The sequence below is a fragment of the Macaca mulatta genome, chromosome 3 (assembly GCF_049350105.2).
Source record: "Macaca mulatta isolate MMU2019108-1 chromosome 3, T2T-MMU8v2.0, whole genome shotgun sequence".
NCBI lineage: Eukaryota > Metazoa > Chordata > Mammalia > Primates > Cercopithecidae > Macaca > Macaca mulatta.
In genome coordinates this window covers 197089863-197107091 of record NC_133408.1, presented here as the reverse complement: position 1 = coordinate 197107091, position 17229 = coordinate 197089863, and the positions used below count along the sequence as shown (strand labels likewise).

At 47.8% G+C, this 17229-nt stretch overlaps 1 protein-coding gene across 3 annotated transcripts in view; it reads left to right on the top strand.

Annotated features, from left to right (window-relative positions):
- The window catches only part of PTPRN2 (protein tyrosine phosphatase receptor type N2), a 1015036-nt gene that overhangs the window by 916299 nt on the left and 81508 nt on the right, over nucleotides 1-17229 (top strand). For all 3 annotated transcript variants that reach the window (XM_028846528.2, XM_015135381.3, XM_077997823.1), the window contains one exon: nucleotides 13759-13906. In XM_028846528.2, the coding sequence (XP_028702361.2) occupies nucleotides 13759-13906 (148 nt within the window). The remainder of the gene's footprint in view (nucleotides 1-13758; nucleotides 13907-17229) is intronic.

Sequence of the window (17229 nt, the reverse complement as noted above, 5' to 3'; positions counted from 1 at the left end):
GCAGATGTGTAGTTTTCATCTCTTAAAAATTCTGGTTTGCTCAACCTTGCTGTCTCCCTGGTTTCAGTTTGAAATGGATTTAATGGACTAGGACCCCTGTCAGCCTGCGTCAGCCTGTGAATCTTTCACAGAATTGTTTTGTGTTGTCTGGAAAGCAGTTCATGATTGCAGGAGTCATTTAATAACTGGAGCCTGGGGGGTCTGGAAGAGGTCGTACGGCCCCCCTGACCTGTGGGGGATAGTTCACTCACTAGGACCGTGCCTGGTCGCTCTGCATTTACAACGCAGCCCTGTGTGCACACACGCACTAGGATGCCCTGGTCTGTGTTTCAGGAATCGCCTCATCTGTGGACAAGTACATCAAGGCATCCCAGGTTAGGTTAGTGATTCAGTTGTTTTTAGATTTTAAATTTGGGGTTAAGCTATGGGCTGTTAATTTTCTATCGTAGTTTGCGCAAACTTACAATGAAAGCTGAGTAGTGCCATCCAATGTCTGAATGTCTTGCCCATGTAACAAAAGCATGAAGGCTGTTGGAAATATCAGAGTTATGGATAGAATTTTTCAGATTTTTATCCAGACTTTTAACTTCAGGTAACTTAAGGCTAGGTATAACCTTGCTTCTCAGATCAAATCATTAGGTTCTTTCCTTGCTGTGATTCTGTGAGGGGTGAAGAGTTTAAACAATTACAAAATATTTTGCAAGCTAAAGGCTGAAGACATCTTAGTGTGTGAGGAAGGGCAGGTCAGATGAGCAGACGGGAATCCTAGGACATGTTGCCTGCAGGACACGGTGCACCCTGCCCGGTTCTCCCTTCACCTGCCTCTGCTGCTGTTCCCCACGCACTGCTTCCCATGCCACGGTCACTGCCTGCTCGTCCATGGCCGGCTGCAGCAGTCCTGACTTGCAGCCTCCACTCCCACCTGGGAACCAGGATAGTCTTTCAAAAGCACCATCATCACAAGCGTGTTTGGCTTAAAACTCTCGAAGGCTTTCCATGGCTCTTAAAATAAGCTGCTGAGTCCTTGCAGGCCAACGGCTCCCTGGTCTGCCGGGCACTGCTGCCCTCACATCCATTCCTTCTCTGCAGCCCCGACCTTCCCTCCTCCCGGAGTGGCCACACCCTCCCGCCTGGGACTCCAACCCTTCCCCGTAGGACCCCCACCCCCACTCAGGCCCTGCCCAGGTCCTTTGCACTGGGGACTCGGCCCATGGCTCTGAGAGTTTACCCTTCTGAGGGGCCCCTCAGTCCCATCCCAGGCGCACCCCATCCCCACACGCAGGCTCTGCATCGTGACTCTTGTCCGCATCTTCTTACTACTCACTGTTGTCTGAAATCACTTTTTAAAGCTATGTGTATCCACTTGTAGATGATCTGCCCTCCACCTAAAGAAATTAAGGAAATGAGGCGGGCACAGTGGCTCATGCTTGTAATCCCAGTAGTGCAGGAGGCCAAGACGGGCAGATCATTTGAGGTCAGGAGTTCGAGACCAGCCTGGCCAAGATGCTGAAACCCCATCTCTACTAAAAATACAAAAATTAACTAGCCATGATGGTTCACACCTTTAGTCCTAGCTACTTGGGAGGCTGAGGCAGGAGAATTGCTTGAACCCGGGAGGTGGAGGTTACAGTGAGCTGAGATCATACCACTGCACTCCAGCCTGGGCAAAAGAGTGAGACTCTCTCTCCAAAAAAATAAAATAAAATAAAATGAAAAGAAAAGAAAGAAAAAAATAAATTAAAGAAATGAACCCTATGAGGACAGGGTCTTTGGCCAGCTAACTCCTGTGCCCCCAAACCTAGGCCATCCCTGGCTTATAGGACGTGCTTAATCAAACTGGGTGACCGAAGGGACAGATGACTAGACCACCACAGCATCGGCAGGAATCCGACTGAAATGACAGCAGCTCGTAGCCCTCCGTCCCAAAACCAGATGAGGCATTCACGTTTCACTTAGAATGCCAAGCAGACCTCTTTTGCCCTAAATTTAAATATTAATAGCTGTACATTTATGGAAAACATAGTATAATTCTCTGAATTATTTTCCATTGCTTATAAGCATTCATCTTCGTATTTTACCTATGTTCACATAACCTTAATTTTTTAAGATGTTAAATAAGATAATAAGATTCATAAAATTGTTCATTTAAAATTCTTTGCACTTCTCTGAGAATGACAGCCTGAAATACAAAGTGGTGCCTCTGTCATCATCCCCATTATTAAACAGCTTCTTTCTTAGTCTTTCTACAGGTGACCCCTGTCACCCCCTCCTACGCACACTCCCTAATATGATATCTTGCTAAAAAATGCCCAGCGTAAAACAACCCATCAATCGTATGAAAGAACAAGACTTTCCCCTACTTAATAAGAGTAGGTGGTAAGGAAAAAATTACTTATCTTTTTAAGTTTATTAATTAGAACATTTCTAGAACAGAATGTGTTCATTATTAACATCTTCCATTGGGGTTTTTGTTGTTAAGTCTTGATCAAGTTGTCATATTTTTCTGTAAATGTGTAGCAGAAGTTTAGTGGAAGTCATAAACTGAAATCGAGGATTGCGGGGGCTTCGGTGCAGCAGGCCACCTTTCCACGCATCGCAGGTCTTCGTGTAGTCCTTCTAAAGGTGGCACAGGGACTGGGTCGGCTGCGGACTCCAGGAAGTACCCTGCAGGGCACCCGGGCGTTGTGTAAGAACTCCTTTACCAGTGTGATGTCTTACAACTCTGGCCTTTGTTATCAATTTGGAACACCAAAAGCCAAACTATAATAAAAATATACTTATTGAAGCTTCTACTCAATCGAGATGGAGCCAGTTTTCATGTCCTCTTAACACACCACTTTGCAAAGAGTTAACCTTCCTTTCCCTTTGCTCTTCCAAAAGTACATAAGGTCTGTGATCACGTCCCAGGGCTTCTATTAGAGGCAAGGAATCTGTCCTCTTATAGTGTTTTTCTAACAAGACTTTGAAAAAAGCATGTCATTTTCTTGAGAGCCTTATCTGAAGGGCTTTTTTTTTGGGCGGGGGGGGGGGCGTGGAGCGCAGAGTCTTGCTCTGTCGCCCAGGCTGGAGTGCAGTGGTGCAATCTCGGCTCGCTGCAAGCTCCGCCTCCCGGGTTCACACCATTCTCCCGCCTCAGCCTCCTGAGTAGCTGGGACTACAAGCGCCCACCACCACACCCGGCTAATCTTTTGTATTTTTAGTAGTGACGGGATTTCACCGTGTTAGCCAGAATGTTCTCGATCTCCGGACCTCATGATCTGCCTGCCTCGGCCTCCCAAAGTGAGGGCATTCTTAATTCTCAGTGAGTGTATTTTATTTTTCAGTGATGAAAAAGTTTTAAATAAAGCAGAAAATTCAGTAGCATTCCCAGTCTCAAAACCAACACACACCACACATTGTTTCCCCTTCTACGGTTTGTTCCTGTCGCTGCTACTTCACCTTCTCCACCCAAACTGCATGCCAGTGGGGGACTTTCTCCGGAAGATTCCATTTCGAAGTATTTGAACTTTTCTCCACTACCTTAATGGCTTATAATTTTCTGTTACTCCACAGTTTGACTGGTAACAAGGCAAAGAATGGAAGTGGATTTCTAAGTCACATTAAGACACAAGGAGAACAATTTTCAAGGGTCTCTGGACTTGCCAGAGATTCTAGGTGGTCCTCGGAATAGGTTAGCTGGAGGAAAAACTCTCAGAGAAAAAGGTTGGAATAAATGGCATTAATTCACATCCATCAGGAAAGTCAGCTGTGGTGCCCACAGCAGGAGGCTTTTGCCAGTTTCCTCTGTGTGGACCACTTCCCATTCCCTGAGGTAAGGGAAGCATGTGACGTACTGCAGATACATGTGGGAATTCTTCCTCCTTACAAACAAGTTTTCATGAAAGCAATTTTTAAAATGTGATCAAAAGCGAGCAGACCCCATGAGTGGTCTTTCATGCACTCTTGTTAATTCCATGGGTCCCATTTCTGCTTCTTTTTGGCTTTGTACAGATAACCCAGAGGCTGAATTCCAAAACCATGTGTTTGCTTCTCTCAAGCAAACTCCAGCTTGGCATGCAGGTGCACTTCGAGTTGGCTGCCGTGGGCCTGTGCTTTTTGGTAATGTGGGCGTATCTGCCCTGCATCTTCAGTTCCTTGTTTGGAGAGCCGGAACAATGCCTTTTACAGCTGTTGAGTAAGACCTGTAATTCCATGGCGAGTCAAAGGTGGTACCATGATGGGCAGACGGCGTGTTAGAGGAGCGGGATGGTGAAGAAGCCGGTTCACTCCACGCCGCCTCACGTTGTGGGCATTGCTTTCTAAGAGTCAGATGGCAAGTTGAATATGGTCATATGGTTCAGGATTCCTGTTTCAAGAAGAGCTTTCTTCAACTAAGAAATAGTGAAACTATCTTCTCATCCTTTAACCATTATCTGTTCTTCTTTGTGTTTACGTGTATTACTTTGAATTTCTAATTTTAAATATTTTAACATTCCTGCTGCATAATATTAACAAATAACATTTAAAATATGTTGGATGCAGCAATCTACAGACAATAAAATACCTTTCCATCAAGCGTCTGCTGCTCCCGAAGCCACCAGAGCTGTGTGTGCTGAGCCAAGACAATCAAGCTCATTGAACTTCTCCTTTCGTCTCTTCAGTTTTGCTTGGAATTCAAATGTCTTACTTATGGAATTCAAAAATTTAACATGAACATTTTCCTTTCATGTATTAATGAAGACAGGTGACCGTGTTTATTTTTAAAGAAAGAAAAGGTCATCATTTCTCCAAATGGCAGTGGAAGCAGCTTAGTCCTTGCTTTTAAAAGCATTATTCTAACTTGTGACTTCAAAACACAAACCTGTGGTCTCGTCACAAGGAAGGAAAATGTAAAGGGATTCTATTCTTCATTTTAACAAAAGGTTTGATTGTAATGTTCGGTAAATTAAAGGGCATTGTGCTGCAACAGGCGCCCATGTAGAAAAGAGAAGTACAGCCTTCCCATTAATGACTGGGTTCCCCAAAGCCCAGCTTTCCTTAACACGCCTTGTCTACAGTGGGAAGAAGTCTCCAGGGCTGGCAGCATTGTTGTAGTCACGAAGTGTCACCAGGACAGTTTCCACTTGTCCCATATCCGAAGACCCACGGAGTGATGATGGGCGTCTCCAGTCATCCGTGGGGACTCATTCTCCACTGCACGAGTGGTTTGATTGATGTGAAATAATGCCAGATGGACTAGCTTTTGCTCATTTTTAAATGGTCCACCATCCTTTGGAGTTTTAGTATTGCGTGGGGAGTTTATTCTCATTATTATTTTTAATAATAATAATAAATCATCTTGCACCTCTCAGTATCTCACTCCTTCATTGTTACAGCCAACAGATAGATGCCAAAGTAACCTAATTTCTGTGACTTTGAATGGAGCTGAAATAGCACTGGCCTGCTCCAGCCTTTCTTCTGACACCCCACGGGTTCTACAGGTGTCTGCGGCAACAGGGTCTGCAGGAACAGGTGAGTTGGTATTGGCTGATCCAGGATCCCAGTGCCTGTGGATGGGATTCACATGGAACCACATTTGGACCCTTTACAAGTCTCCAGATGCACTACCCCGGTACTCAGAGGTGGCAGCTGCACTTCCTCCTGGTGCCAACAGGAAGACGAGCGTGGCCCACAGCACAGGCTGCTGTGTGCTTTCCCCATGAACGCCGCAGTTGAACGCCTGTTCCCACCCAGTGCTGGCTTGCTGCATGTGGTGAAATATAATTCTTATTTTCAGTAAATGGGATGATTAACTCCTGGAAACCGACCCTCAATGTCGACACCAATAAGGTGGTATCATGAAACAGTCTCAGGATGTGATGTGAGCGCCGGGTCCTGCGTCAGACGCACACAGGATGCTGGTGTTCTCTTCCCGGCGGAGAAATTGTCCTTGTGAACTAGAAGTTCAGTTTCACATAGTCTCTTAAATAGGCATTTCCTAGTATTTCCCCTCCTGAAGACAGGCCATGAAATATTTCCCTCTTCAAAAAAGAAGTGAGCAGAAGAGAACAGACAGAAGTGGCACACTCTGGACCATGCTTGACATCTGCAGGGAGGCGCGGAAACACAAGTGCAGAAGGAAGCACTGCTCACATCAGCTTTCAGCAGGGACAGAGCCGTGCGCTTGCTGGGAATCCGCTGTCCCTGGAGGCAGCAGAACGCTGGAGCCGTGCTTGTTATTTGCCCTCTGATGGTGTCAGCAGTGGTGGCTCTGCCCTGCTGGGGGTGACAGTGCAGCTACCTGACGGTGTCCCTGAGGTCAGCCCTAGGCGCACATTCACGCAGCGCTCAATTGCTGGTACTTGTTGTATTTCCTTAAACAAAAGGATAAGAGTGTCCCCAGAAATGCAGAGGAGCCACAGAGCGTGGGAGGGAACTGAAGAGCCTTTCCAGGACCCTCTTCCTCTGCTGAAACACTGAGACTCTCCAGCACCCCATCCCCAGGGCACACCCCTTCAACTGTGTCTCCCATATTCACTCATCATCCCTCAAAACCTCCTTGGGAACACAGACTCTGGCTCTCCCCCGTGAGCTGTGATTCCCAGGTTATGAAGGGGCGCACCCATGGGGCTCAATGAGACAGCATGACTTGCTGGAAGGCTCCATGCCAAAAAGTAGCCGTGGGAGGGACCCACACTGTTCTGTGTATCAGACTGTTAAGAACTCTATCAGCACCAAGTCCAGTGCCTTCCCACTGTGTCCATGTGGGTTCCTGTTCTGCAGAAGCTCCTTTCCAGGTTCATCTTTGCGAGTGACAGGTGCGGTTCCTCTCCGAAGAGAAGGTGCTCTTGCAATTGTTAACAGACCCTGTTGTGTTCTGGACTGTCTGTGCTCCATGTTCCTAGAAATCACCCCCTTGACCTCAAGGTGTTGATCATTTGACCGGAAAACAGTGCCAACGACATTTGGGCTATGTTAATACATTGTGAACACGTTCTCGATCAAAGCGTTCATGGAATCACACTTTTGTTACACAAATTTTGGGATTCTGTGTAAAATGATTCCATTAAATGTGGAAGCCAGTTGGTTTGCCTGACACATGGAGACTGTTTCCTTCAAAAATCGTCTAGCAGCACCCAGTCTTGTGACCCAGGGACTGTCCTTAATGCTCCAACTCTAAATGGTCTCATAGGGTGAGCTAGAAAACGATATGAGACAGGAACTGGCAGGATGGATTCAGAAACGAGAGGAGGATGACAGAGGAAACCTTAGATTGAATTTGTATCTCTAACAAAGTAGATTGTGTGAGCTCTGATGGTGTCATTCTCAAAGGGTGAGAACGTGAAAAAGAATGCAGCCACATCTTTGGCCGCTGTGGTGTGGATGTCATGTGCTCTGGGATCTACGTCAGTGGATGTTGGCAACACGCTTGGGAAACCCACTTCCTGAGTCCCCATGGCTTTCTCTATGAATGGTTTGATCTAGGAATTCACTCTTCCACAAGCACATCATGTCTAGGCCCTCAGGAAGTATGAGAATTTGAGAAGGTTGGAGATACCTTTTCACTCAGGGCTCATCTAGTAAACAGCTTAAGTAAAATTCCCTTAATGGAGTTTAAAAATATGAAAATGTCAGACTGAGTTCTCCCAGCCAAGAGCCCTTCAAAACCCAAAATTATAGAGCAAGCAGCTCTAAAAGATGAAAGACACGCCTCCAAACGCTCTCTAAGAATCAGAGAACCAACAGCAAATCCAACTTCCCTAAGCACTTCAGCTTGCATCAACTGAAATTCAGCACTAATTCTTCGCTCCCTGTTTTCACTCTTCATGGATTTCCTGACGTGAGCACGCATTGCGGTGCAGTCTCGCCTTTGCTGGCTCACTCCCCCGGTCAGCCTCTCTCAGCTCATTCTAGAGCTTTCCTCATAAAGCTTCAATTCAGAGGCACTGACGGAGAGCCCAGAGCAAGGAGCTGTGTGAAGTGGGATGCGGAGTGAGAAGGGATCCCTGACCACAAGGAGCTCACACTGCGGAGGAGACCCAGCTGCAGGTGCAGTGCACACTGGTGCCTGGAGGCCACTGAGAAGGCTCCAGGAGAGATGGAGCACCTGACCTGGGACCTGGACCGTGGAGAATGAGGGAGATGTAAAAAAAGGAGAAGAGTTGTAGAGAAGAGCTCTCTGAACTGTTGCCCTTCCGAATTTATACAACTCCTATTAGGTTCGGGTTATTAGGGAACAGTCAGTGAACTGACACCTGTCTGTCATGAGTTACAATGATGTTTGCTGGGCAACCCCAGAGAGGAAGATGCAGCAAGGGAATGTGTAGTAAAACATTCCAAGTTCCTTATGCTCTGTTTTGGGGAAGTTCTTCCAAGTTTCAGAAGATTCAAAGGCAGTGTTTTGGATGCCCATCATCAAAATAAAATGTTTACCTATAATATAAATCACTTGTAGAGATTTCCAGGTTATGCATTACTATTCCACAGATATTAGCTGAGTCCCTGCTGCCTGTGCTAAGCAACCAAAACACAGTCCCTGCCCTAAAAAAATTAATCTCATGAGAAGAATCAGAGCTTGAAGCCCCCAGTTAAAGCACCAGGTAGAATGTGACGAATGTCATAGAGATATATGTTTGAAGCAGTAACTGTTTGATGTGGGGGGCGAGTTGTAGGAAAGAAAGATCACGGGATGGGGTAGGTAATGGGCATGTCCTGATCGGACTCCTGGAGGAGGAAGTGGTGTCTGAACCGCACCTTGAAGTCTGGGTTGGTTCATTACAGAAAAATCAGCACAAAATGTAGAGAAGGATGGCGGCGAGGAGGGGGCAAAGGCTGAGAAGCAGTCTTATGGGATAGAAAGTATCAGCTTAGTAAAAGGAAATTCAGACAAAGGACAGTGCTAGTCTAGTCACCCTTGGTAATTTTTTAAATAGGTTATATTTTGCACCAGAAACGCCAACATGGTCATTCAGGGACAAGCAACTGGAAAGGGGAGGTGATGGTAAGAAGATTGGCAAGAAGGCTGCAGTGACAGACCAGAAGAAAATCCACAGGGCATTTCAGAGGCCAGGCCCAGGCTTTGGTGCCACCACTGGCTGCTGGGGGCTGTGGACCAATTGCTAACCTTCTCTAGGCCTTGGTTTCCTTATCTGTAAGATGTGAACCTCATCTCAGCACTTTTTCACTTTAAAGAAGTAAAATTCTGTTCTCTTGAGGATGTCCAAAGCTGAAATGATGGTACTCAGCCCTGGGGGAAAAGGTTGCCTTACAGTTTGCTGTGGGCCCTGGGGTTATTCACTGCCTTTGTTTCCATTCTGCTTATCTTCATTTTCTGTTCTTTTCTACAGGTGCTATTTATGTAACAAAAGTTGCAGTGCCTTAAGAAACTAAGCCCTCCCACCACCACACTCTCTCACACATGCACTCATCTATAAAATAAAAGAATTTAAATGTCAGGGTTTTTTTTTCTGAGCTCACTATTTTTTTTATGATTTTTTTCCATTTATTGGGGTACAGGTGGTATTTAGTTACATGAGTACGTTCTTTAGTGGTGATTTGTGAGATTTTGGTGACATATCACCTGAGCAGTATACACTGCACCATATTTGTTGTCTTTTATCCCTTGCTCCCCTCCCTCCCCTCCCCCCAAGTCCCCAAAGTCCATTGTATCATTCTTATGCATCTGCATCTTCATAACTTAGCTCCCACATATCAGGGAGAACATACGATGTTTGGTTTTCCATTCCTGAGTTACTTCACTTAGAAGAATAGTCTCTAGTCTCATCCGGGTCACTGCAAATGCTGTTAAATCATTCTTTTTTATATGGCTGTGTAGTATTCCATTGTATGCCACAGTTTCTTTATCCTCTCATTGATTGATAAGCATTTGGGTTTGTTCCACAATTTTGCAGTTGTGAATTGTGCTGCTATAAACATGCGTGTGCCAGTATATTTTTTTGTATAATGACATCTTTTCCTCTAGGTAAATACCCAGTAGTGGGATTGCTGGATCATATGGTAGTTCTACTTTAAGTTCTTTAAGGAATCTCCACATTGTTTTCCACAGTGGCTGTACTAGTTTACATTCCCACCAGCAGTGTAGAAGTGTTCCCTGTTCACTGGAAACCAACATCTACTGTTTATTGATGTTTTGGTTATGGCCATTCTTGCAGGAGTAAGGTGGTATCACATTGTGGTTTTGATTTGCATTTCCCTGATCATTAGTGATGTTGAGCATTTTTTCATATGTCTGTTGGTCGTTTGTGTATCTTCTTTTGAAATTGTCTATTCATGTCCTTAGCCCACTTTTTGGTAGGATTGTTTTTTTGTTTGTTTGTTTGTTTTTCTTACTGATTTGTTTGCTTAAATGTCAGTATTTAAAACACCTATAGCTAAATGCCCACTATCGGGGAAAGGCCACGAATACTGTTTAAATTACATGTTAATTTCCTAATAATTCCAGAAGGCATCTGAGTAGAGTTGCTACACTTGTCCGAGTTCACATTCACAGGCAGGACGCCACAGTGCAGATGGCCCCCAGCTTATGATGGTTTGACTTTACAGTGGTGCAGAAGCAACATGCATTAAATAGAAACTGAACTTCAAGTACCCATGCAACCATTCTGTTACTCACTTTCAGTTCAATGTTCAATGAATCACGTAAGATATTCAACGCTTTATCCTCAGTAGGCTTTGTGTGAGATGGGTTTGCCCAGCTGCAGAGGAAGGTAGGTATTCTGAGCATGTGTAAGGCAGGCTAGGCTCAGCTGTGACACTCAGTAGGTTACCTGTGTTCAATGCACATTTTTTTTTTTTTTTTTGAGACGGAGTTTCACTCTTGTCACCCAGGCTGGAGTGCCATGGTGTGAGCTCACTGCAATGTCCGCTTCCCAGGTTCAAGCGATTCTCCTGCCTCAGCCTCCCGAGTAGCTGGGCTTAGAGGTGCCCACCACCATGCCCAGCTAATTTTTATATTTTTAGTAGAGACAAGGTTTCACCATGTTGGCCAGGCTGGTCTCAAACTCCTGGCCTCAGGTGATCCACCCACCTCAGCCTCCCAAAGTGCTGGGATTATAGGCGTGAGCTACCGAGCCCGGCCTCAACGTACTTTCAACTTCAGAAACCCTTGGGCCATAACCCATCATAAGTAGGGGAGCATCTGTACTAAGCTCCCGTGGTACCTTTGGTTTTGCTTTCATTGTTTAAAACATTACTTTGCCATGAAGGCCTAGCTTCCCCACAGACTCACAGATGAAAAGCATCTTATCTACAAGCCACGAAAGAGGAAAAAGACTCCTAAGATGCGGTTGGGGGATATTTCATCAGTTTAATATCACAAAGGATGTTTCCTAAAAAATATTGATAGACGAATACAGAACAGATCAAATTGAAATGAGCAGAATGGGACAAACAGCCCACTGGAGTGGCGTGTGCAGAGAAGTGTCAGCTTTATCTCAGTGTTAATAGAGTCAAGTGCCTCTGCAGATGACTTTATGCTCTGTGAAAAAAAAATCACACCAGTATCTACCTCTTCCTCCCTCCTACCACCCAACCTTGCGCCATGCAGGCTCAGTTTGTATTTTTGCCATCAATTTAGAAATTCAAGAGAACTTAAGAGTATAATTTTGCTTCCCAAGTTAAGATAAATGTGAGAATTTAAACAGCTGCGCTTTATAGGAATTAAGATAATATCCAATGCCTCTTTTGCAGACAATATTTTCCATTGGATTAAACCTGCTAGGGTTCATCATTTTAGAACCCATTATGTTTTATTGAAGGAAGCCCATTTGTTTGTGATGGATTTTATGAAAAGAGCATTTTCCAAAGAAAAGCTAGGACCCAGCATCATTTTGCCAGGAACATTTTATGCCTACCTATTTGTAGAACTCTACATAAGCCCACCTTGAGGAAAGTAGCTACAGAAACAGACTGGGACTATTCTTTCACCATAACTATCCACCTCCCAGGTTCCCCCACACACCAGACTTGGGCTGGATGAGCTGGTCAGTATTTGCACAAAACTTAAATATTATATCATCCAAGAATGTTTTTCCTATTAGGGTAACTTTGTTATAAAAATATGAATTTGATGTTCCATCATGACTGTCTCAAAAGAAAGAATGTGTAGTTCACATTTCCTAGATTGAGCCGTTAGAATTTTGCCTAATTTCGTAACTCGAGACATCTCTATGGGGTGCTTCTTCCATGCACAAGAAACCCCAAGGCTTCCTGGGTGTTGGGGCTGGTGATGGGAGTGGACGAACTCGTTCGCTTTGGCTCAGAGCCGCCCTGATGTTTCTGTTCCTGGCACGGGTATGCTCCCAAGGCTCAAGGCGCGGCGTGGGAAAAGCGTTCGCTGCATGGAGCGGGCAGTCGGTGCGTCTTCTCATCGACACTGGAGTCCCTCTGCCCTTCGCAACCAGCTCAAGCAGGGCCATGGTGGGGGCGACAGTGACAACCTGGGACCTCCTAACAGGCGGCCTCAGAGTGCCCACCCTGAGCCAGGCAATTGTCCCCCACCACCACGCCCACCCGGATGCAGGGGAGTCGTGCTAAACAGCACACGTGCCCGATGCACCTGCTCCCGTGTGAGCCGGGCCAGCATGGCAGGGTGTGTGTTTGCTGCATGGGTTCAGGTTGGCTGTGATCAAAACTTCCACTAGACGGCACAATGAGCTGAGATTCCCGCCTCGCTGTGTCCAGCCCTCCCTCCCTGCGTGTCTCTTTCTCCGCCTATCTCCTGGAACCGGCCCAGTGGGCAGGGAGGGACCATCCCAGCTCCTTGGATCAATCGAAGGGGATGTCAGGGGGTGGGTGGAAGGTGAGAAGGGCTTGAAGCCCCGGGCCTGACAATGGAGTGCACTGCTGCTTTGCAGCAAAGGATGATGTGTGCACGCACATGCTTTATTTTCTTGTGTGGACACACTTGGAACCTATGTCTACACATGACACGCGGCACCTTGCAAATGCGCAAGCAGAGTGACAGCAGATGAGGCTGTCACTTCCTGGGGTGCCATAGTGCAGCTGGGTTTGGTCCTTTGAAATGCTTTTCCTTAAAATCAGGGCCAGTTCCCAACCATACAGACGAATGAGAAGCGAGCGGGCTGTGCTGGCGGCACAGGGGTCTTTGTGGAGGGTGATTTTCAGAAGGCCTTTGTTTCCTCGTCTGCTCATAGTAATGCTCACTGACAAGCACCAGAAAAATTAAGATTGGAACAGCCAAGGGTCAAAATATTTGCTTCCATCCATTTGTGTTTGTTTCATGCTAGAAGCTGTTCCGCATTTTGCACGGATCAAAGCAGCCGGGTCTCTGAACTGCATCACACCCGGTGGGTTCAGAAAATTGTGTTGGTTTTAAGAAAAATGACTTCTATGCAAGCAGAAATGGGAACGTGGGATGGCCCCAGCAAGAGCTTGGTCCAAGCTCCCTGTCCCTGTAATTAAAGGATATGATAATTGTTGTCATCTCAGTGGTAAACTGATCCCCAAACACATACCTAACACCCGAGGTTATATTTACACGTGTAAAATCTGTGTAATAACAATGCGCATATTCACTTAACAGTCGCATGGTGTTATATGCATTGTGCACCATAGCACATGTTGGAGGAAACGAGAGCTTCTAATTAAATGACGTCACACCACAGCCCAGGCCTATGTGCATTGCAGGCACGGCCCAGGCTTGTGAGCATGGTGGGCACAGCCCACGCGGCATGTGCGAAGGCCTCTGCTGCCTTTTGTGCATCTGCCAGTCTGGGCTCCCCACTCAGGAGCACTCCTGACCCTGTGTTTCACTTTCAGTCCTACATGGAGGACCACCTGAAGAACAAGAACCGGCTGGAGAAGGAGTGGGAGGCGCTGTGTGCCTACCAGGCGGAGCCCAACAGCTCACTTGTGGCCCAGAAGGAGGAGAATGTGCCCAAGAACCGCTCCCTGGCCGTGCTGACCTGTACGTACCAGCTCCAGGGGCGGGAGGCCAGGGTGACAGGAGGGGGAAACTGGCCGTGCTGACCTGTACATACCAGCCCCAGGGGCGGGAGGCCAGAGTACAGGCCAGGGAAACAGCCCCGTCCTCAGGGTCTGGACAGTCCTCCCCTCCTCCTTCCCGGCACCCCCTCCTCTACAGCAGACCTGCCCGCTCTGGGAAGGCCCTCATGGGAGTCTCCCCTCTGCAGTGCCATCCCCAGCCCAACCAACAAGGACCCAGTGTCTTCCTTTCCTCCAGCACGGGCTTGGGGACATCTGCACCCCAGTGGGCATCAGCTCTATTGTTCTCTGTCGCCGTGTGACTTGAGACATGTTCCTGAACCTCTTGGAGCCTCCACGTCACATCTGTAATTGGGGTCATGCTGTTGTCCTTGAAATATTGCTGCTGTAAGGATTAGATGGGGTCGTTAGCGTAGCACCAGCACACCTGAGGCACAGGATGAACAGTGGTCGCTTTTACAGCGTCTTTAACTTTACAACCATTTCCACAAACATTACTGAGCACCTACTACCTAGCTAGGGATCATTGCCAGAAAATGGAAACGTAAGCCAGCAGTTCTCCAAGTGACTCGCGTGGAGCGGAGGAGACACCGTCCCGTGTTCCCGCAGCGCAGGAGGCACTAAGTTGCTTACGGGATGAGGAGGGAGAGGGCCGCCCGACGCTGGCGTCCACCTCACTCACCCTCTGTGTGCACAGCAGGTTCCAAGGGAGGTTCCGCACTTTGCTTGGTTATAAACCCACCCGCTGGGAGGAAGGGGGTGCTAGATGTGTTCCTGACCAGAGTTTCGGAGGGAAGTAGATACTCACAATGTTGATTCATGAATGATATGAATGATAAATGACAGTATGGGTAGAGTTCCTTGGTTACTCTCCTGAGGACCCTAAGACAAGGCCCTCGCCCATATCTCTGATGTGACAGAGGGGGCTCCATCAGCTCATACTTTGAGAGCACCACTCGGCCACACTCACTTTCAGCATCACAGCAGCAGGCGGGACCAGTGTCCCCTGTGGCCGAGGCCATCTCTCTGTCACTGTGTCCCTGCCTCAGCCCTTCAGAGCCAGTCAAGGGACCAGACTGGTGTCCCTGAGACACCGCCTGGCCTTGTGCCCAGAAGCACAGCCCCCCAGGGCAGCCCCAGTGCACGCCAGGGAGAGGCGCTGCCCTTCCACTCCTTCCAGCCCACAGGAAGTGTTACCGGTCAGAACAGAGAGAAGCTGGAATCTTGTTTTCCTTCAGAAACTAACCTGGGGCATTGCAGACCTGTGTAAAATCCCATTCACCCATGTGGGTGCACGCTTCTTGCTACCCATTTAGTGTTCAGACCACTTTCTATGAGGTCTGAGGGTTTTAACCCTAAAGAGATCTAAAAACAGAAGCTGTTGTGATTTATAAAGTTTATATTTAGAAGAAAAGCAAAATACAATACATCCCATCAGCCAACTAACAGATATTTACTAAGCACCTACTGTGTGTCGGGGGCTATTGACAGGCTCTGGGACTCACGATGGACCAAGGGGGGCCTGGCCACTGTCCTCAGAGAGGAGCAGCCTGGGGGAGGAGAGGGTGGGGAGCGAAGCCGGTGTGGTAGGGCAAGTGAGGGTGGCGGTGAGGGGGTGTCCTGCTGAGTCCTGAGTGGTGACATGGTTCATGGTAAACAGCCATGCAGTAAGCGTGCATTACATGTCTCTGTGTGTCTGGTCGTTTACTTGGATTGTGAGGTGTTTCATGGTAAATATTAGTCTGACAGCACACCCTCCCCAGAGACAGCCCAGAGCATGGCAGAAACGACCTGGCGATGGGGTTTTCCTCCCGTGTGCCCTGCAGCCACCTGGGCTCTGTCTGTGCAGTGTGGATGGGGCTTTGGGGGCAAGGGACCTAGTGATGGTGAAGTGGTCCATGCTCAGATGGGACACAGGCAGCCTCTCAAGGTAGCAGCCAGCGCCAACAGGGCAGCCACATGTGGATGGGTGCCTGATGTTCTTGTGGGGATCAGGATGGCCCTGCCCACTTTGAGCCAGGTCACGGGTGAAGGGGGGGAAGCACCTCCCTCCTGAGACTCACGCTGGAGCCAGAAGGAAGCCACTTGCACCTCCTCCCAGGGTTCTCCTGACCCATGTGCCAGGATGTGAAGACACAGCGCTGCCCTTCAGGATTGAGAGGCCACCAGGGAAGACAGAGAAGGGCAAGTTCATCTCCTGGGAGAACCCTAGATAGAAATATTTTCATGAACACATGGGTTTATTCTGAGCAAACTTGTATTCCCTACTTTCTTCTCCATACTCCTGGCCGTCTTGCCTTTAGGAAGGAGATCTTGTCCTCAGGGGGACAGTGGCTTGGCTAAAGCTCTCCCTGTTGCCAGGCCCCGGAGAGATGGCCGCCTCCTTCGTCTTCGCTCCTGCCTCACCTGCGGCCGCTGCACTCTGCATGGGACACAACTGGCTCCAAAACAGCCACACACGGTCCAGGAGGACCAGCTTCCCCATGGCTCTGTGGCTTGGAAAGGCCCGTGCTGCACTGTCATGGCAGGTGGGTGGCGCTCGAGCTGGGCTCCACGCTGTCCTCCGTGTCGCCATGGAAGCGAGTCCACATGCTGGGCGCACACTATCCTCTGTGCGGGGATGGAAGCAAATCCGAGTACTCGGGCACGCTGTCCTCCGTTCGGGATGGAACCTTTGGGATGGAGTCCTCCCTCTGCACCTGGCACTCCCACCGTGTCCTTTCCTCACGCTCACTGGGCACTCCCAGGTCTATTGAAGGGGTCCTTGGGACCACTCCTCCCTTCTCTCCTGCCTTGTCTTCCCCATGGAGCACTTCCCCGGGTCATTCTTCCACCCAGGAGATGGACACGGTCGCCTGACTTCCTGGATGCACCTTGAGCATGAGCCTCCGAATGAGCCCCCAAAGGAGAAGGAAACCCACACTATGAGATGCTTGGCTGGCAGCATGCTAGGTCTAGTTGTATTATCTCGGAAGTTTAAAGAACTTAATATGCATTTTCTGTTATTTGAATGCTTAAAAAAGAATTATGCAGCATTTCACTTGTCTGCATTTCAAATTAAGAATGGGGATATGATACTATTTTGGTGCCATATCCTAAACAAAAAAATATTTTTGCCTCTATGTTGTAATAACGAGAGAGAGAGAGAGAAACAAGACAGAAACAATGCAGAGAGAGAAGACAGAGACAACGAAGAGCTGAAGGCCCAGGGACAGGAAGACAGTGAGGAGAGTCATGTGGGGTTCACATCTCCCGGCTTCTGAGGGCACTGCTGCTGGAGGATCA